The sequence below is a fragment of the Periplaneta americana genome, chromosome 2, assembly GCF_040183065.1.
Source record: "Periplaneta americana isolate PAMFEO1 chromosome 2, P.americana_PAMFEO1_priV1, whole genome shotgun sequence".
NCBI lineage: Eukaryota > Metazoa > Arthropoda > Insecta > Blattodea > Blattidae > Periplaneta > Periplaneta americana.
In genome coordinates this window covers 56,801,304-56,823,934 of record NC_091118.1, presented here as the reverse complement: position 1 = coordinate 56,823,934, position 22,631 = coordinate 56,801,304, and the positions used below count along the sequence as shown (strand labels likewise).

The 22,631-nt window shown below is 35.5% G+C and overlaps 1 protein-coding gene across 2 annotated transcripts in view; it reads left to right on the top strand.

The window, feature by feature from the left end:
* The window catches only part of LOC138693899 (2-aminoethylphosphonate--pyruvate transaminase-like), a 41,532-nt gene extending 19,377 nt beyond the window's left edge, over positions 1-22,155 (top strand). The window contains exons 5-8 of one of the 2 annotated variants that reach the window (XM_069817678.1): positions 2,570-2,858; positions 16,110-16,269; positions 18,456-18,616; positions 21,496-22,155. In XM_069817678.1, coding sequence (XP_069673779.1) covers positions 2,570-2,858; positions 16,110-16,269; positions 18,456-18,616; positions 21,496-21,668 — 783 coding nt within the window. In that variant the 3' untranslated portion in view covers positions 21,669-22,155. The remainder of the gene's footprint in view (positions 1-2,569; positions 2,859-16,109; positions 16,270-18,455; positions 18,617-21,495) is intronic. The other variant, XM_069817677.1, reaches the window with a different exon arrangement.
* The last annotated feature ends 476 nt before the right edge of the window (positions 22,156-22,631 follow it).

Here is a 22,631-nt window from a genome sequence, read left to right as displayed (position 1 = left end):
TGAGTTACTTCAACTTGTTAAAAAATCTGTACAATCAGCTGCAATCCCTAAGAAGACTGAACTTTTATCTAGAGTAATGTCACAAGAGGTCTGAGATTTGCCGATTTATTTGGGAATCTCAGACCTCGAGTGACATTTATTAGGACTATCGTGAATAAAATAAAAATGTAAATAATATATCCCTAAAATTCGCTCACAAATTCTTAATAATTGTATATTTGTGAATACTTAACCTAATTAGACATTGTGAAGTCGAAATAGATAAATAACGAGTACTGCAATATAGAAATTGAATGTTATTCAGTAATGCCAATTGAGAAAAGCGAAATACATGTTTAAAAATGTTAATTACATGTACTGAGCTTTTCTCTTGTTGTTATAACAGAAATACCTTTTCATTATCTGCTGAAATCGTAATTTAATTTAAACATTTTATAATATAATTCAAATAACGTGATTAATACATTAATTAAATGAACAAATGTTATGAAGGAGTGTCATTTTCATTAGATACAATGGACATGGAATTAGAAGATGTAGATGTAGATGTAGTAGAGTGGATTCATGCTCATCGATTTACATGGAAACAGTTGGCGACACTGACTAAACAAAAGAATGACCATGCAATAAATTGATAGTGATAAATCGAAGTGCAGAAATTATCGCGATGTATGATTGTAATTGGTTGGAATTCAAAATTTCATTACACTTCATTGGCCGAAAATGGAATGACATATAAATGAAAAGTCAGAATAATTACCTGGCTTGTAATATTAATGCATGGGAATAATATTAATATGCTTTAACATAATTTTAAGATGCAATGATATTAATGTAGATGCTTCATTTTTAAAAACATTAAATTACATACATACGTACATTAATCTAATCAAAGATTGTTTTATATTGCATTTTAATCACAATTTTAATTTAATATATCACTACCTTGTTTGTTTTCAATTTAACAACCATGTTATACACACTATTACGCATGGAAAAACTTTACAACCTGTCATGTCAAATTACCGAACTAATATATTAATACTCTGAGAATTTTAACTCATGTGTTAAAGTAATCAACCCATTGTCATTCAAATGTATGTCATGTAATTGGATGACTTAGCTGTAAAATGTCTAACTATAATTTATTTAATTACATTCTTTAACCTTTTGTTAATGATGCTGTAACGGCAAAAAGTTTGTCCTGCACACTTCCATAATTATTTTCAAATGTTTGACAAGACATACAGTCCAGTTTTATGTAAGATAAGTTATAGACTGAAGAGTTCATTAATAAATTTCTGATCACTTGTAACTTATCGGATCCCCTCTTAGTAATAAACAGAGTTTAGAATCGTCAGAACATATTGGTCAGTTTCAGTATATACATTATATATGGGCGGGTGATAGTGCTACAATTTTATCAAAAGAGGTTTATTTAGATTTTATCATATACAAATATTTAATTCGAAAAAGACAATCTGAATCAAGTTCTGGGTTAGATGACAGCAGTGCTAACTTAAATAACGTGAGCAAAAATTCCCTTCAAGGTTTACAAAAACATACTGCATTTCGTAAATATAGTGATGAATACTTGCAGTACCGGTATGGTTTTATGTGGCGTGGAGATGAATATGAACAAAATCACGAGTGTCTTATATGTGGAAATGTGTTGTCAAATCCGTCAATGGTGCCTAATAAACTAAAAAGACATTTAAAACTGCCGTTTTCAACGTCATACTTGTGTGAATCAGCATTTTATACCATAAAAATAGTGAAGTCTAAACAAAGGAACACACTGCTGCATACAGAAGATTATTTATGTGTTGGCCTGTAAACCATAAGGCCATGCTCCGTATAGAGAAACTTCATGTATCCCACTAAGCTCAGACTTCACATTAATTTAAATATGTGAGTTTTCAGAAACTATTATAAAAATCTTTTATCGAACATCTAGTATAGATAGGTTGGGATTTTTGATACATACCTTTGTTTTTTTTCTAATGCTGCTTGTTTCTTAGAATTTTTGATAGAGTGTTAACATCGACCTATTTACAACACTGGATGTCCGACATTACATAGAAGTTGTCAGTGCTTTTTTCTGGCGAAACGAGCTGCAACAGCATTCCGGCACCTTTTTGTTGCATTTTTCTTCATGCAACCGAAATATGTGTGAATAATTATGTTTTTAATATAATTTTTCTTTGAATTCTGCTTAGACGTTGAAAGTCTTAGTTGGATGGAAAGGAGGATAAAAACGATAAAATTCCCTTGCTTTGAACAGTTATCTCCCGTCCGCTATAAAATATTCTACACAGATTCCACTACATTTTTTTCCAGAGGAAAAGCACTAGTTGTTATTATTATATCATTATTAATAAAAACAAATAAGTGTGTCGTCAGTCAAAAAAGGTTGGGAACCACTGCCTTAGTGTATTTTTAAAAATTTTGTAACTTTACTGTTTTCCATATCTATTTTCAAAATTATGCTTATCGTGTCTTATTTGGTGTCTACTGATTTAAAATGGATGCTAAACAGTTGTAAGAAGCTATCTTTTTGTTTATGCAGGTGAAGGAACTGCTACAGAGGGGGGTGCAATATTCAGTGGTGGCAGTGGTGCACTGTGAGACAAGCAGTGGGGTTATCAACCCTGTCGAGGAGCTGGGTCGTACGGTGAAGCAGTATCAACCACAGGCCACGTACTTCGTGGATGCCATGAGCAGCTTTGGTGCCGTACCAATAAAGATGCAGGATGGACAGATTGACTTCCTAGTCAGTTCTGCCAACAAGTGCCTTCAAGGTGTTCCAGGCTTCTCATTTGTTATTGCAAGGAAATCTGAACTTCTCAGATGCAAAGGTATTAGCTGATATTAATTTTATTTATTTTTAAGTTCACCATGAGCCCAATACACTGACATCAGTTGAATTCTGGACTGCAGTGTGGCTCTTGGTGATGTACATGGGGAATCTGCATGAATTTTGTTTTTCATCGAAAATTAGCCCTGTTAGTGGGGAAATATGATTTAATCTCATTTTATGAATTCTAAAATTTAATTAAGTTTATCATTCTTGATATCTGAAGGGTACACGGGAAAAACGAACAATGTCACAATGCTGTTAAGGGTGATGTCATTATCTAATTCACTGTATTACTACAAACTTTAGCGCTGTTTTTACCAAAAGTGGTAAAGGAGAATTGAAACCATGGACACATTCATCATTTTCTTCATTTCAAGTAGAAAACCAATAAATTTAGCAGTAATATACCGAAATAGATCAATATCTCAACCTTAACGGAAATGTGACATTGTTCTTTTTTCCCGTGTACCCTTCATCTATGTGACTAAAACGTGATAAAGTTAAAAAAATATATATCACGTGACGAGAAAATGCCATCACAACACACTACAACAGCTGTTTCTAAGTTGGGCTTGTTAAATCAATCTCTTCTGAACTTGATCTTTTCCCTTCGTACCAATTACTTTTTTGTCATTCGTTATAGATTATAGAAATGTGCTATGACATCTTACTCTTGTTGAAAAGTTGTACATTATGATTATGGCCGGATTTTTATGTAATTACATATTATATTCCTTTCAACCTAACCATACATAAATAACAAATCTTCGCGAATCTTGTAATTACCATTAATATATTAAAATCTGATACTACATATTTTTACATATTTACCCCACATTACATATTATGGCTTGGTATTACATAATTCTACATATTTAGGGGTATTATTCATTTTTACTTCTCTGAAAGGAAAAAAAAACTTCTGCTGGGTAAGTTTACAATTTGAAATACACAGATTTAAAAAGCCTTTTTACCTACCCAAGAAAGGATATATTTTGGGACGAAACATAACGTCCTTAGTTCCAGGAAGTAATAGAGGCACTCACCCCATACTGCCCACTGTAAATATGAGTGAACAAAAGGCAACTTTTCTCTTACAACTACTGTATATTGTAAAAATCACTCAGAAAGTAGTGTTGCCTTCATGCGATGGAGTGGGACAAGGATGACATGATTTGTCTCAAACTATAATATTGTTCTGCACACGTCTTAACAAGCTTTCCCATACAATTTGCAACCTTACCCACCCTCTTTCTAATCCTTCCAGGGAAAACCCTTGTCAAGCCTGACATGAGCCACAATAAAGTAGCCTACTTATGAAAAAAAAAGCTGTAAAGAAACAAACTGGAAAGTTGTTGAAAAATTAAAATAAATAGCTTTTCAGGTTATTGCTTGACTTTTTTACATTAAATTTAGTAGACCTGTACGGAAATGGGATTTTCCGAGCAATTAGAAAGTATGGTTCTCGGCTGGAATAATCCTACCCTTCTGAATGAGACAGGAATGTCACTTTTCAAACAATAGTTTGTAAATGCCTATAGTTTGAGGTTTTGGTAGGTACCTTGTTTCTTACAGGGAGCAGCTAAAATGCATGTGTCCCACATCTCCTCTTATTTTCTCCTAATCCATAAAGAGAAACAGTGCTTGCAATACTGTTGTGTCATTCACTTCACTCAGTTCTCTAGTTTTAATATTTAAGTATAAAGTGCAAGTGAGTTTATTTAGGCCTACTGCCTTTAACTAACTAAAATGACCCCTGCATCTTCAACCCTAACAACAAAAATAAAATCATGGATTGTGATGGACGAAGCTTTCACTATAATAGAAAAATAGTAATGTGTCAAATGTGCGGTAAAAAAGTCTGGTGCTCTATGAAATCACAACTGGAGAGTCTTATCTATCCTATACCTGCTAGATATTGATATTAAATATTTTCATGATTTTACATATTTTGGTACATATTCAACTTATTTTTCTTACATAAATATGTACATATTTCACACCTTGATATTGCATAAAAATCTGGTCCCTAATTATGATATCTAGTGTATGGTGTATTGTGCCACTTGCTCATGTCACCTGTGCTTAGAATGTATTTTGCACTTTAAATTCACTTGCCATTTTCGCACTTTACTTGAATATATCCGAAAGCATTATGCCCCATTATGTAACCCACTTGAAGTATGTAAACTTGAGCCAGGGTCTGGTAGAGTTCCTGGTAACTCAGTCGATAGTGCATTGACATGGTCAGCCAGGGTCAATGCCCAGGGTCCACACCTGTGGAGTAATGGGTAGCGCATCTGGCTGCGAAACCAGATGGCCCAGGTTCGATTCCCGGTCGGGGCAAGTTACCTGGTTGAGGTTTTTTTCCGCGGTTTTCCCTCAACCCAATATGAGCAAATGCTGGGTAACTTTTGGTGCTGGACCCTGGATTCATTTCACCAGCATTATCACCTTCATCTCATTCAGATGCTAAATAATCTAAGATGTTGATAAAGTGTCGTAAAATAACCTACTAAAATAAAAAAAAGATCAATACCCAGTCCTGGAACAATTTTTTCCTTGAAATTATTCAAGTCAGCTTTACAAGGAGCTATACCTGAAAGCCAGATGTGTATACTTTGAATAGTAGTTTGTGAGGCCAAAATATTAACATAATAACAGCCAGAGATAAAATCGACGGATTTATAAGGAAACTTGATTTCTGGTCGACATCACTTGACAGAAAGAAACTTGATTCATTTCAATGTATTAAAAAAACTCGTGAAAAATTTATGTAGCTACATACTGTATGATACAACAAATACTGAGTTTGTTTTGTGGACATACAGTAAGTTTGGATAATTTTAAACAACAGCTTTTTTAGTATTTTCTAGAAGAAAACCAAACTATTACGACAGTCACAAATGGATACTAAATCCGTTTTAGGCATTTGCATTCAATTGGGTGAAATTTAAAAAAGTATTACAGAAAGACTCACTGATAAAATGTTGAAACTGTACTTTCTTTTTGCAAAGTATAGAGCAGTTTTGATCAAAATAATGCAAGAATATCTCGAGCTTATAAAAGAAGAAGACTGTTTAAATATTTTTAACAAGAGCCAGAATAGGTGACATTGTCACACAATTGTACCTACACTGATTTCACCTTTCTAATACACCTACTTGTCTGTGGTGTAATAATCATGATGGAGATCTGGAACACATTCTTCTATACTCTCCATCCATAGACCATAAAAGAAGTAAATTAAAATCATCAGTACCAGTTGCAGAAGACACAGCTCTGCAATATATATTGACTACACCCCAACTCTCGCTACTAGCAACAGGCATCTATAATGAACACTGATCAAAATACCCCTCATTTCTCATGAAAAACAAAAACTGAATAGACTACAGTGGACTTTATGTTGTCAGCAAATAGCTGGATATATTAAGAAGATTGATAAAAGAAGAACTTAAATTTTTTATAATATTTGCATATTCGTATTTACGCAAAATAAGTTTTTAGTCTATTATTGTCATCAAAACAAAAGTGACAAATTGGAAATGATAACAGTTTGTGAATATAGAATTCAGATTTTGGAAGCTGTTTTCTCAAAACAGGCACTTTGATTGCATTAATTATTTTTTACTTTATAACTAATAAATTAAAATATTTTTTTATTTTTATGTTCAATCCTGTTCAAGTTTCTAAATGCAATGTTGTTGTTTTCTAATGCCAGGCATTTGACAATAAAGTCGTTTGACCTCTTGCACTCCAATATTTTTCAAAGATATTGTCATGGTTAGCCACTGACGCACAGATTTTGAGATGTTCTGAATCCATTTCTTGATTTGAGTTGCACAATGGACAGTTAGGAGACTGATATATTCCAATTCTATGCAGATGCTTGGCCAAACAGTCATGGCCTGTTGCCAATCTAAATGCAGCTACAGACGATTTGCGTGGTAAATCGGGAATTAACTGTGGATTATGATGCAGAGAGTTCCATTTTTTCCCTTGAGATTGTGTTATCAAATTTTGTTTGTTGAAGTCTAAGTATGTAGATTTAATCAATCTTTTCACAGAGGAATACGTAGATTTAGTAACAGGTCTGTAAGTAGCAGTGCTGCCCTTCTTTGCTAAAGCATCCGCATTCTCGTTTCCCAGGATTCCACAATGGGATGGTATCCATTGGAATACAATTCTTTTATTGAGTGTTATTAGTTGCGAGAGCATTTTAGTTATTTCTGCTATTTGAGATGAAGGTGTGTGTCTAGAGACTATTGATAGAATAGCTGCTTTGGAGTCTGACAATATAACTGCATTTTTTAATTTATTGATGTGGCAGAGAAGATTCCTGAGACTTTCACTTATTGCAGTGATTTCTCCATCAAAACTTGTTGTTCCTTAACCAAGAGATCTATAAAGTGAGAAGAGACAGCACGTAACACCTGCACCTGCACCTTGTTCCCTGGAGATCAAGGATCCATCTGTGTATAAATGTGGAGGGTACCTAATATTAATTGTCTCTAAAGACAATTGTTTCATTATTTCAGTGTTTACTTCTGATTTTAGTATTTCTTCTGTTAAATATAGATTATACTCTATATTTAATAGAGTTAAAGGGTTTGATTTAATTTGTAAGTTTTCTTTTAAATTCGGGACGTTGATTTTCTGTTTTAATTCTTGAATCATGGATATGAAACTTTTTTGAGTTTTTAATCTACGGAGAGGACTGTATGAATGCCAATTGTTTCCTGGTAATCTGATAAGTTTTTCATATTGAATCAGTGCTTTTTCTTCTATTATCATTTTGATGCTGTTAATATTAGTGAGGAATGTCATAGAATCTATTGGAGTTGTTTTGATTCCACCAGTGATGAGCCTGAGAGCTTGGTTTTGAACACATTCTATTTCGTTTATGAAAGGTGAAGTAATTAAAATTTCTCCGCATTACGTCAGCACTGGCTGTATAAACATTTTGTATGTAGTGTTCAAATTATTTCTAGAGCAACCCCATTTCTTTCCTGCTAGTTTTTTCAGAAGGAAGAATCTTTTACGAGCTTTTTCAGAAATATATTTCAAATGGTTGTTCCATGTTAACTTACTGTCGAAAATAACTCCAAGATATTTGGATTCATAAGTCCTAGGGAGGTGTTGGCCATTGTATTGGATATTGAATTCTCTTTCTATTTTACCAAGTGAAAATATTTGGTAGTTACTTTTGCTTAAATTGAGTGTCATCAAATTTGATGTATTCCATTCATGTAGTTGATTTAAAGCTTTAAGAGCAGAATTTTGAATTTTGTCTCTATGTCTGTAAGATCCGGAAGTCCACAAAACTATATCATCTGCAAATAGTGCTGTTTTCATGTTTGATTCCTCTAATAGGGAGGATAAGTCATTTATATAAATATTGAATAAAGTTGTGCTGAGGACAGCTCCCTGAGGTAGACCTCGATATGTTTGTCTGTAACTAGAAAGTGAGTTATTGAATTTAGTGGCAATGAATCTTTGACTAAGGAATTTTGATATCCATCTGAACATATTGCTGGAGATACCTAATTTCTGGAGTTTTAGTAATAATTTATTTCTCCAAACAGAGTCATATGCTAATTGAAAGTCAATAAATATTGCCAAGGTATCTTCTTTTTTGTTAAAACTGTCTTTTATTTCTTGGCCGAGGCATATGACTTGTTCATTAATAGAGTGTAGTTGTCGAAAGCCAGCTTGTCTTGGTGATAAAAGATTTTGAGATTCTAAATACCAAGTTAATCTGTTGGAGATCATTGACTCCATAGTTTTTGCTACCATGCTTAATAGTGCTATTGGTCGATAACTATTAACATCATGAGCAGGTTTCCCTTTTTTGTGAATTGGTACAATGATTGCATTTTTCCAAGCTGCAGGAATTGAGGTGTTCCATGATAAATTGAAAATGGATAAAAGTACAGACTTTGCTTTTTCCCCCAAATGTTTCAAAAATTCTGAATGAATGTTGTCGGGACCAGGAGATTTCTTGGTTTTTAAATTTTGTATAGCTATGCTTAATTCTTTGGAAGTAAAATTTTGATGGAATATTTCAGGTTTTGTGATATTGTTTTTATTATATTTATGTAATTCTCTTTTGATAAATTTGTCAGTTTTTTTATATTGGGATGTAATCTGTGAGAGTTTGAGTAATGTTTATTAAATGCATTTGCTATATCTCTACTATCTGTTAGTGTTTTGTTATTATGAATAACAGGTTGGCTATTATTTTCCTGTGTATTGGAAATATTCTTCAGAAATTTATATGTTTTAGCGCTATCGGTTCTGTAATTAATATTTTCAATAAATTTATTAAAACTGTTCTTTTTTGCTGTTATGATTGCTTTTTTAAGAATGCCAGTCTTCCCCCTCCAATCTTGAGTATCTTCTGGTGTTTTGCTATGTTCTGCTTTGATCCTTGCTTTATCTCTATCTTGTTTCAATAAATTCAGGTTTTCTGTCCAGAATGGGGTGTATTTTTTTGGTTTGCCTCGTGGGATGTGCTTTTTTGCAATTTTAAGAATAGATTCACAGAAATATTTGTTCAGTCTATCTGAGTTTGTATTTTCCATTAGTGGTGTGTTGAGCTGGAGGTGTTCGTCTAGTTCTGTAGTAAATAGTTTCCAATCTGCTTTCTTAAAATTCCATGTTGCTTTGTTATTGTAGGGTTCTTTTCTTCGGTTTTGGTGGAGATGAATAGAAGCAATGATGACTCTATGGCCAGATCCGGGGTCTTCAATTATTTTTTTCTTGGTTTCGTGATGGATATCTGATGTTACCAGTAATAATTCTGGATTTGTGCCAGAACCTGAATAATGTATGAAAGTAGGGGGATCTTCTTTTCTAAAGACAAGTTCTGCGGTTGTATTTAGGAGGTCCATGATCATTTTTCCAGGTTGATTTACATTATTGTAGCCCCAAAGTTGGGGGTGGGCATTAAAGTCACCAATTATGATAGTTTTAGGTTGTATATCAAACAAAGTTAGATCAAGGGGATTATTAGGTGGGTTATAGGCACTGTAAATTTTGAAATGTTGTTGATTTTTCCATACTTCAATTCTTATTAGTTCTAATTTGTCTTGATTATCCATTTCTTTTATGATTTGGAAATTTGTAATTAATTTCTTTGATGTACCTGCGAGAATTCCACTACTGATCTGTCTACCTTTGGGTAACAGTTTCATACTAAAACCTTTAAAATCAAAATATTTTAATTGGTCAGCATTAAGGTTTGCTTCTTGAATAATGAAGATATCTACATTATTATCTGAAAGTATTTTGGCTAGTTCAGTCTTCTTAGTTGATGTTATACCACCAGCATTCCATTGTGAGATGTTTAGTTGATTCTGTACCATTAAAGTAGTCCCCGCCCGGAGATCCAATTGGGCCATATGAATAAAACTGAAGGATTTCCTTCGAAGCAAGAGGTTGAAGTATAAGGCTATGCTCCGAAGCAAGAGGTTGAAGTATAAGCATATTCTTCGAATTGTAAGAATAACCTCTACCTTATCCTTCAACCTTCTGCTTCTAAGACAGAAGCATGTGCTCATAAAAGTTGTTGTGACGTTTCATGTTGCAATACTGTGTATTTGTCGGCTCTCTTTATCAACTGAGTGCAGGTGTTCGGTTTCATAAAGGAACGCGATAAGAGGCAACTGTGGGCCTCCCAATGACACAGCAACTTTCCTTCTGATGCTAATAAACCACACTTATTTCAGTCACAACTAGGTAAAGATTCCGCGTGTTTAAAACTGGATCTTCTGATTCAGACGGAGGTAGCTGTGAGCCCCTTGAAAGTACAATGATATTTTTAGCTACACATCCCGGAATATTAGAAAAAAAGTCACAAGTTCCAGAAGTGCAAAGGAAAAATAAAGAGACAGCATTTCAAAAAATGATAAAATATTTCGAAGAAAATTCGGCATACTAATAACTTCCTCCTAACATGCGTCTTTGCAGTGGTCATAATAGTATTATTAAATATAATTGCGCCTACTGAGTGTGAGAAATAATGATAGTTAATTAAAGTTTCTGCGTTAATCTGTGTGCATCAATAAAATACGAGTAGAAAAATTATACCACTGCAGTGACGTGAATATATTTGAAGTCCTTCCAGTGGCAGGTTCCTCTGGCTCTAAAGTATTTTCATCTTCATTTAAATCCTGTATATTTTCTGTAAGGTCATAATCATGATCATCTACGTACTTCTCTAGCCTACATTGTGCAACACAAAGCAACAAACAATGATTTCTGGGATGTTTGAGGCAGCAATTGCTGTAGAATAGAAAACCTACTTTTTAGTTGGCCAAATGAAAGTTCTATTATAAAATAAATGTCTCTTTATTTTAAAATCCGATTTCGATATGATACCACGAGCCATGATTCCAAGCCATCACCCAATAGGACAGTATTTTTAAATCCACTTAACACATCACGAACTGATGAGTTTTTCCTTATTCTATAGTCATGAACGGACCCTGACCAACTAGCTGTAACACTCGTAAAGCGTTCTTTTGCAGTGCATGTAGCCTGCAACATGCTAATCATTTCATGATCATACCACCATGCTGTGTAGGTTTAGGAATACACACGAGTCCAGTCTAATACACTAATAGCATTCAGAAAATTAAATTTCTATAACTATTCAGTTATTGCAACAGTTGTATGTATCTTGTAATGATGTGACAACTTCAGCCATATGTTCGCTTTTTCTGTTATTTTTTTAGATACACTAATAACAGGTCCCTCACCATGGCATCGTGGTCTAAGGCATCCTGCCTAGGATTCGCGTTACGGAATGCACGCTGGTTTGAGTCCTCATGGGGGAAGAAATTTTCTCATGAAATTTCGGCCAGTGTATGGGACCGGTGCCCACCTAGCATCGTAATTCACTTGGGGAGCTACGATATGTAGCGAAAATCCGATTTTGCAAACCAGCTATATCGGCTGGGGGGATCATAGTGCTAACCACACGATATCTCCATTCTGGTTGGATGATCGTCCACCTCTGCTTCGGCATGTGGATGTCTGACTGGCTTTAAGAGGCTGGATCCGATACGAGTCCGCACACTTAGGCATGGTTTGGTCCATTGTGAGCTCTATAAGCCTATACCCGATAATTGTTCAAATCCGATGGTGGCTTCGGTGGAATCCATGAATCCGACGCTGATAAGTTGGCCAACCTACCTCAGCTCCAGATACAGCCAGGTCTCATTTCACGACGAGTAGCCTGATAAACCCCAGGGGCTCCAGGTCCCAAGCCTTTCCTATATCAGCATCGGAAACTCCCAAGACTTTACACTAACCTATTTTTACTATTGCAGATAATAGATGAAATGAAATGATAGAGGGAAATGGGAGTATCCCGAGAAAATCCTTTGCAACGTCTGATTTTTCAACCACAAATTCCATCATGATCTGGACGAGGATCGAATCCTGGCCTCCTGGATTGAAAACAGCAGATAGCACTTGGGCTAAAGAGGCGGATATTTCCGAGAATGCCCCTCCTCTTCTCCCCTGTGTTTCTTCCAAAAATGGGATTAATCCATTGGATATTTTCTTCATTAAGTTTAAATAAACTCTTATACTGCTCCCTAACAGCACACCACCATAATTTGTAGTACTTTTCACGTCGTAATGCGACTGGTAATTCAACCATCACAGAGATGAGTCTGCTCCTGACCAGACTTCACTTTTTAGAAGGATATACTTCTGAATCGAAGGATATGCTTCACTTTATTTGTACATTTTTTCTAATTTTGAAGCAAGAGGTTCCGCTCCAAGCAAATGCTTCTTCCTGTGAAGCAAGTGCTCTTTTCCTATTGCGTCATCAGAAGGAGAAGGTTGTGCTCTGCTTTTTATTATTAAAATCTGAAGCACATCCTTCAAAATAGTAGAGTAAAAAGATATGCTCAACTTTATTCTTACGGCCCAATTGGAGGACTATTTTACCTCCGGATAATTTTACCTTAATGGTACTCATTTCATATTGGAGTGGTTAAATGGCAAGTTGTAGCCGATTTAAGTGAACACCATATTTTAACGTTTTGGTGGCTATTTAATTCACACACAACCCCCAGAATGTCTGGAGGACCACACCTGCTGTTGGTCGACGGGTCCACTGGACCTAGTTGGGAGATCTTGTTGATCACCAGCTTTCCCTCCTTAAGCCACTGGAGGACGATTTTAGTGCCATAGCAGGTCAGCACTAGGAACAGAAAAGTAGGAAGGATAGGAAGGAAAGTGAAATGAACCCCTAGGCCTCGAATGCTCTAATACTGTCGGGGTCGAAGAAAGTAAGAGTTCAGTCAGAGGACTGGATAGGAAAGGGTAAAGAGAGAATTAGGTATTGGATAGAGGAAAATTATACCAAATTCAGTCATTAACTCGTCAAGCTGACCAGTGCTAATTGATGAGTAGCCTCTCCCTTTAGTTCAGCTTGTAAAATTATGCTTAATAACAGCTGCACCACGGGAAGGTAGGGATGGGACATTGGGTATTTGTCCAGGTTGGTTCCTTAAAGCCTTCAATGGGAAGGATTAATGGCTCTCCCCCCTGTATTCGTCAGATACTGTTTTGCAACCACCTAAATGCAATGTAAATTTATGTTACTAAGGGTTTTCTTTGTTTCATTTTGTAAATGATCTCACAAACCTCCTCAGCTCTTTACATGACCCCCACTTTAGGAATCACTGTCTTAAACCAAGAGAAATACTTTATACAAGCAAATTAATGATAATAAAAAGAAAAAGGCCGGGAGATTCAATTAGGATCTCTAGTTTTACATGAATCGTTCATGTTCTCAGTTGGGTATTACTATGGCATTTAGATTTTTAACGAATTGATTCCTTCAATAATGGCTGGCTGTGAATATGGTTCAGAGTGAAATGTATTGCAATTTATGCTGTATTATTAATAATAAATTATTTTTCCTTTATTTCTTTATTTTGCTATAGTGTATACAATATAATATCTTTACAAGTATTTACAATGGAATTACTTTGTTACATCTGAATGATCTGTTGCTTAGCAAGTGGCATCAGAATATTGTGATGCAACTGATTGCTGTTGCTAAGCTACTGGTGTCAGATTTTGCAATTTTCGTATCATATTATTTTGACATTCAGGCATAAATGTTTCACGTTAAAATGTTAATTTATTATGTTGCTTTATTTTTAAAAACCTATTTTTTTAGAAAAGAAATCTTCCAGTGACAAAGTATAGCAAAATAACCTTGAATATGGTCGCCATCTTAAAAATATAATGAAATACAAATGTGAGTATATTTATGCTGGAAATAAATTCTTGAAAATGTTAAAATGAATATCATAAACTAGATTTGAGGTAAATTTGTAAAGATTACGCACAGATCATACTGTACTGGTAAAATAATTTAATATATAACAGTAGGCTATTACTGGGAGCAACAGTAACAAATATAAATGATACTCGGGAGGAAATTAAACACAGAATAAATATGGGAAATGCTCTGTTATTATTCGGTTGAGAAGCTTTTATCATCCAGTCTGCTGTCAAAAAATCTGAAAGTTAGAATTTATAAAACAGTTATATTACCTGTTGTTCTTTATGGTTGTGAAACTTGGACTCTCACTTTGAGAGAGGAACATAGGTTAAAGGTGTTTGAGAATAAGGTGCTTAAGAAAATATTTGGGGCAAGAGGGATGAAGTTACAGGAGAATGGAGAAACACAACACAGAACTGCACGCATTGTATTCTTCACCTGACATAATTAGGGACATTAAACCCAGATATTTGAGATGGGCAGGGCATGTAGCACATATGGGCAAAGTCTAGAAATGCATATAGATTGTTAGTTGGGAGGCCGGAGGGAAAAAGACCTTTGGGGAGGCCGAACCATAGATGGGAAGATAATATTAAAATGGATTTGAGGGAGGTGGGATATGATGATAAGAGACTGGATTAATCTTGCTCAGAATAGGGACCAATGGCGGGCTTATGTGAGGGCGGCAATGAACCTTTGGGTTGCTTAAAAGCCAGTAAGGCTATTTATTTAGGATTGTGAAAGAGGAACAACTGCCAGTTTGTTGAACAACGACAATAATAACAATATAGTCAACAAAGCCTAAAACTGAGAACAAGGCTATAGGGTTTCGTGAGGGGGGTATAGTAGTGACAAATGCTTGGCGCAAAAATGGCACAAGTGAATGTTACGTCCATTATCCTTTTAATGTAACATTTTCGTTTTTTAATTAGTCCATTTCAGTGATATTCCCTAGGCCACATCATAAAATAGAATAGGAATCTTACACTTGCATTAAAAATATAATATAAAATAACACAATTACGAACAGTGAAATGAAAATGTACAGATCTTGTGATTATGATTAATATTATTACATTAAACGGCCACTGGCATAGCTCAGTACTTGCCTGCTGATCCACAGTTACGCTTGGGTGTGGGTTCGATTCCTGCTTGAGCTGATTACTTGGTTCGGTGTTTCTGAGGTTTTCCCCAACTGTAAGGCAATTGTCAGGTAATCTATAGCAAATCCTCGACCTCATCTCGCCAAATATCTCGCTGTTACCAATGCCATTGACGCTAAATACCTCATAGTTTATACAATGTCATTAAATAACCAACTAAAAAAATGACATTTTAAGTATTTCTTATTCATTTTTCTGTGATATCTTCGGAAATGTGCATTAAAAATCTGCCGTTATATTCCGTAAATCTTTCACTTGACTAGTACAGTGAATTATTAAAGAATATCATCACGAATTTTACTAGCAACATTTCGACTCTCTTTTGTTTGACATGGCTCAGTATGGCCTGGTGACTAGTGGCGAACATAACTTTGGTGTAAGTTACTGTCTGAATTATCCACTTGTTCTATCAATTGTTTGATATCGCAAATCCGAGGCAGAAAATACTACCAAAGGAGACTGCGAAATACCTTTTGAAATTGATTAATGTTTCAGGGTCATTTAATTAAATTCGACGTTTTGTTGCAAAAGAGATGTGTATAGTGATCTCATTAGGGCTGAAATATCTCACAACTGATCTAATTCTGTGTAGTTCATGTGCTTTGCTCTGAACTTAATGTAACATCTTAGTTTGTCTACCTACAAGTTGAACTTTCTGTTGCTGGGATGTAAATCCAGGTTTGTTGCTCTCTAAATATTTAGATAAAAATGGATTAAAGGAGAAGTAATTTAATGTGATATATTTTAATTAGAATGTGTTTCTCTGCAGGAAATTCTCGCAGTCTTTCCTTTGACCTTGTGGACCAGTACGAAGGATTGGAAGGCAATGGCCAGTTTCGCTTCACCCCTCCTACTCACACTCTACTCGCATTTGTGCAGGCATTAGAAGAGTTTCAAGAGGAAGGATCTGTGAGCGGCAGAGCCAGAAGGTAAAACACATTTTTATTATCACTGTATGTCCGAGTTCCAAGTGTATTATGAATTTGGTGATAGTTGTTATTGTTGTGAGTTGATTATGAGTGATGGCCGAAGGAGCTTAAAATTTAATATTAAGAAAACAACATACATGGCCTTGGAGGACCCATTGAAAGATTTACAATTTGAAGAGTATGAACAACAAAGATTGTAAGTGCACAGAACAAAGTTTTTCAGGAGAGATGTAAAACAATTTTCTCTGTCCTTGTCATCTACTACTGGTGATATCTGCGTTTACATACATTAACTATGGCCTATACCCAGTTTCTGGAATCTGTAGAGTATAGGAGACGAAACAAGTCTTTTGCGCAAGTGGTGAGTGGAGAGGACCAGTCCATCAAGCGCTTTGGGCTGAGGGAAGCGAGCGACTGCAGAGAGGGGATTATTTCTATCTGATCTCAACTGCAGTTAAAATGCCGCCAAGCACATCTTGCCCCTTAGTGGCTGCGAGCTGATGCATCCCGCAACACACTCCCGTACTGATAGACTCCTCCCATTTGCTTTCATCGGCTCCACCCAAATGTGCTGACTTTTTTTTTTCTTCGGAGGAGGAGGCCCCATAGGCAAGCACTGCAACCTTAGGATTATTGTGCAACCTCCTCTATTGGGATGATTTTCGAAGACCTTAGGACCGCTCATCAAGCACGTGATTCACTGCTTGGTGCCATCTCATTGATTCAGCCACATCATCCAGGTCTGACAAAGTTCGTGTGAACAGGAACACCCTCCACCTCTCTGTGACGTTCCTCTGCAGCATCTTCAGATTGATGGCATCTGTTCGCAATTCATGTGCATGAATTTGCTACATCCTTAACCAGAGGGACACATTGCCATGATTCCATGACTCACCAAGGCGCCATCTATCTGAGGGAGCTACACTCCCTCTGTCTACTGCAGTCCACTGATTAAAGCCCCTGCAGGTTCTCTGGGATATGTGCAGTTCCCACAGACAGATGCTACTTGTAAGCGAATCCTGGAACCACGTCCTTCCTCTTGAAACTCTTCTAATGCCTGCACAAATGCGAGTAGAGTGTGAGTAGGAGGGGTGAAGTGAAACTGGCCATTGCCTTCCAATCCTTCGTACTGGTCCACAAGGTCAAAGGAAAGACTGCGAGAATTTCCTGCAGAGAAACACATTCTAATTAAAATATATCACATTAAATTACTTCTCTTTTAATCCACTTTTATCTAAATATTTAGAGAGCAACAAACCTGAATTTACATCCCAGCAACAGAAAGTTCAACTTGTAGGTAGACAAATAAGATGTTACATTAAGTTCAGAGCAAAGCACATGAACTACACAGAATTAGGTCAGTTATCCACCTGATCAACCTGTAACTATTGAAGATGATAAATGAAATGATGTTAATGAAGGCGAAATGAGTCCGAGGTCCAACACCGAAAGTCATTGTCTCATTGAATGATTTCTTCCGAGGTTTTCCTGAACCGGAAGCCGGATGGTCTATGGCGAGTCCTCGTCATCAACTCCTTTGATTTGATTACCTGGTTGGGTTTTTCCGAGGTTTTCCCCAACCAGAACGCAAATGCCGGGTAATCTTTTGGTGAATCCTTGGATCTCATTTCATCTCACTACATCTCGCCAAAATATTGTAAAAAATTGTACAAAATTGTAAAAATTGTGGAAAATTATTAAATTGTAAAACTGTAAAAATTTGTAAAAATTGTAATTGTAATATTGTAAAATTTTGACTTGTTCCACATCTTAAAGCTTCATTGCTCATGTAAGATCTATGGAATGAAATGAATGAATGAATGAATGAATGAATGAATGAATTACCCAGCAATTTTCGGCCTCCTCAAAGGTCTTTCTCTCTGGCCTTCCAACTAGTCCATAGAAATTTGTTGTTGTTGTTGTTATTATTATTATTATTATTATTATTATTATTATTATTATTATTATTATTATTATTATTATTATTATTATTATTATTATTATTATTATTATTATTATGAATGCACCTCTTCATAAACTTACTTTCCTTTTACCCTGTTTTTCTCCTCTACCACCCCATTACTCTGGAAGTACATACTGCAGTAACAATTGCCAGTTGTTCAGTTTTGTTGCAAGTTTGTTGTTGATGTGTTGCTGAGATACTGAATGTGTGTACTGTATTTCAGATATAAGCAGAATTGTATTGTGCTGCAGAGAGGAATGGAAGAGCTGGGATTCAGCAGACTGTTGTCTGATGACTGTGCAGGTTATATTATAACATCCTTCTACTATCCACACCACCCCAGATTCAACTTCGATGAATTCTACCACCAGTTGAGTGACTTAGGTGAGGTTTACATATTAGTCTGCTTTATTCTTTAATCTGCTACCACTGCATTTCTTCTTCTCTACTACTATCACCTGGGATCTAAAAGGGCTGATACACCACGTATTATTACTTACAGCTTTCAGGGAACCCGGAGGTTCATTGCCACCCTCACATAAGTCCGCCATCGGTCCCTATCCTGTGCAAGATTAATCCAGTCTCTATCATCATATTCCACTCCCTTAAATCCATTTTAATATTATCCTCCCATCTACGTCTGGGCATTCCCAAAGGTCTTTGTCCCTCTGGTCTCCCAACTAACACTCTATATGCATTATTATTATTATTATTATTATTATTATTATTATTATTATTATTATTATTATTATTATTATTATTATTCCTGTGTTCGTCCATGGTCTGGAATTTAGGTTAAGTTTAGATTTAAGACCTCTCCTGGCACCACATTATCATAATCATCCTATCACATCATCGGGGTAATGTAACTCCGCCTTCCAGGCGCCCCAACCTCAGAAGTGGACCAGGCCAGGAGAGAAGACCAGAAATGTCGAAAAGACAACCTGGTGGCATTGGATAAAAAAAAAAAAAATATATGCATTTCTGGATTCGCCCATACGTGCTACATGCCCTGCCCATCTCAAACGTCTCGATTTAATGTTCCTAATTATGTTAGATGAAGAATACAATGCGTGCAGTTCTGCGTAGTGTAAATTTCTCCATTCTCCTGTAACTTCATCCCTCTTAGCCCCAAATATTTTCCTAAGAACCTTATTCTCAAACACCCTTAATCTCTGTTCCTCTCTCAAAGTGAGAGTCCAAGTTTCACAACCATACGGAACAACCGGTAATATAACTGTTTTATAAATTCTAACTTTCAGATCTTTTGACAGGAGACTAGATGACAAAAGCTTCTCAACGAATAATAACAGGCATTTCCCATATTTATTATGCGTTTAATTTCCTTCCGAATGTAATTTATATTTGTTACTGTTGCTCCAAGATATTTGAATTATTCCACCTCTTCGAAGGATAAATCTCTAATTTGTATATTTCCATTTCGTACAATATTCTGGTCACGATATTATTATTATTATTATTATTATTATTATTATTATTATTATTATTATTATTATTATTAAACTATCCCTTCATCTAATCCAAGTTCTAACCTTGTCACAGTCCTCGCTTGCTGCTGTTTTGGTCCAGGGAAATACTCGTCTTTATTTACATGAACCTTTTGGTCCAGGGAAAACACTCATTTACTGTAGACTGAATGGAAGGAAATGTCTGTGATTAATATAATATTGCCAGCACTGCAGTGCTCGCTTTTCATTGGATATGCTAGCAGACAGCTGTTTTGCATGTCGCAGTGTTCATGGCTACCTACTATTACTTGCTGCATACTCCTACTACCGCTACTGCTCCTACCATCATTACCACTATTATTAGCACTGCTTCTACCAGCATTGCCATTTCTGTTACAACCATTATCATTGTCATACAAGATGAAAAATACTTCAGGGATTATCATATACAAGGACAGATTGAAGTATTTGCATTATTGTTTGGAGCGAGGGGAACAGTTCCAAAATTCTCAGTTCAGTGTTTTAAGTCTTTTGGAATTCCTTCAAAAATTTTGAAAATTATTGCTGTAGACGTAATGAAATATTCTGTTCAGATTTTACATAATCACCTGTACACCTAAATTTCTTAATTATTGAATAAACGTATCATTACACAACTGTTTATTTTTATTTTTATTTCTTTAGTGTGCTGTGTCTTTTGGCAACCCTTACTGAAGGGCAGCTGCCCTTGTTGGATTTATATATCGGATCTGTGCTTTCATGAACTTATTTTAGTGTGTTTAGGTCCTAGATCTATCTCTGAGTTAAATAATTTATTATTTAGAATGTCCTTTCAAAGCTTCAGAAGACAGTCAAATTCAGTTTTTTATTTTATTTGAAGCATAATCTGTTTGTTTTCGCGAGTATCTCGTGAAAAAACAAAGTTTTCAAGTACTAATTTCGTAAAGACGAGGGTATTTCATTGAAATCATTATATTTCACTGTTGTTGTTTTCTAATGCCAGGCGTTTGACAATAAAGTCATTTGACCTCTTGCACTCCCAATATTTTTCAAAGATATTATCATAACCAGCCACTGAAGCACAGATTTTGAGGTGTTCCGAATCCATTTCTTGGTTTGAGTCGCACAATGGGCAGTTAGGGGACTGATATATTCCAATTGTATGCAGGTGTTTGGCCAAACAATCATGGCGTGTTGCCAATCTAAATGCAGCTACAGACGATTTTCGTGGTAAATCGGGAATTAACTGTGGATTATGATGCAGAGTTCCATTTTTTCCCTTGAGATTGCGTTATCAAATTTTGTTTGTTGAAGTTTAAGTATGTAGATTTAATAAATCTTTTCACAGAGTAATACGTAGATTTAGTAACAGGTCTGTAAATGCCAGTTATTTTCTAGAGTAGCTCACCTTCGTGAGATTTGTGTTTTTTTTTTTTTTTTTGTGTACAAATAGAAGTAAGTTTTCAGACATTTCACACATATTATTTAGTTAATTGCAAAAAAAAAAATCACACTCCTACCTATGGCCTATACATTCCACATTCAAAACAGCAATTATGCAGTGTATTTAAAATAAGTTTAATAATGCAAAAAAAAAAAAAATAATAATTTTTTCAAATTATTTGAACCCCCAAGAAAATTGGTCACAAGCCGCTAATGCTGTAATGAATAATGACATTTCAATAGCATTTGTTTATTTCATATTTGTATGTGTTGTCCCTATTTTTTGTTTCTGCATGGAAATTCGTCTTCTATTCAATAATTCTGTAATACATTTCTATTTCTTTTTTTCAGGTCAGGTGATATACCCTGGCAAACTGACAAATGCTAACTGCTTCAGGATTGGCAACATTGGTCATCTGTACCCAAGTGACATGAAATATTTGCTGAAATGTATTGCCAGAGTACTGGACAATATGGGCGTGCCTGTGCCTGTACCAGTACCTGTGCCTGAATCTGCTTCATGATGTTCACTTTAAAAAATTATACTTTTTTTTTTTTTACTTTCGACATATAGGAAATTCCTTAGCTAGAGAAATAAAGTAATATGACTTAGCAAAAGTTATTATTTTGTAATTATGTCCTCTTGAGATAACACAACATACAACACTCAGCACACAAAATCTGTGCCCAGTCAAGTCACACACTGCAATTCACCTAATAGTAATTTGACATACTGTGATTCGTTATATTTCTATTTAATATAAAGGAAACTTGCACAATATACATTTCACCTATAGTGATCATGCATATGGCACAATTTACTTCTTTTATGAAATATGACATTAATGCTATTTGTTACACGGCTATTTGGCATACTGCAATTTTAACATATATTAAGGGTTAGGTACAGCTTACAGCAGTAAAATTTTTGGAAATATTCAACATTTTTCCCTTCATTATTGTATCTTGTATAGTAATGAAAATTGGTATGTGTAAAATTGTCCTTCTGCTATATGAAAAAAATATTTTACGATTAAAAATAAATAAATATATATACAGGATGTTTCCGAGGTGGTGTTACAAACTTTCAGGGATGATGACGAAGGGCACATGTATCAATTTGAGATAAGGAACCATGGTCCGGAAATGACTGAGCTGAAAGTTATAAGCAAAAATAGTTGTGTGGAAATGGAATTGTAATTTGACACCACGTGCCCTCCTACCTTTAACCTTTGGACAGTCATGGAAAGATGGTATGGGCCGGATGTCTCCTACATGGGTACTTGACCCGATACAATCTGTGAGCTTGTCTACTGTTCCCATTGGCTCATCCGTATTCGAAAATCAGGTCTGCTTATTCCGCTCTCGTGTACTCCTCCATTTCACTAGCACTGATCGACTGGAACCTGCAGCTTGTACACATACACTGCTGTCTACAAACGTGCATATCAGGACTGACCATGTCCGTTACACATTACCAGGGGCGT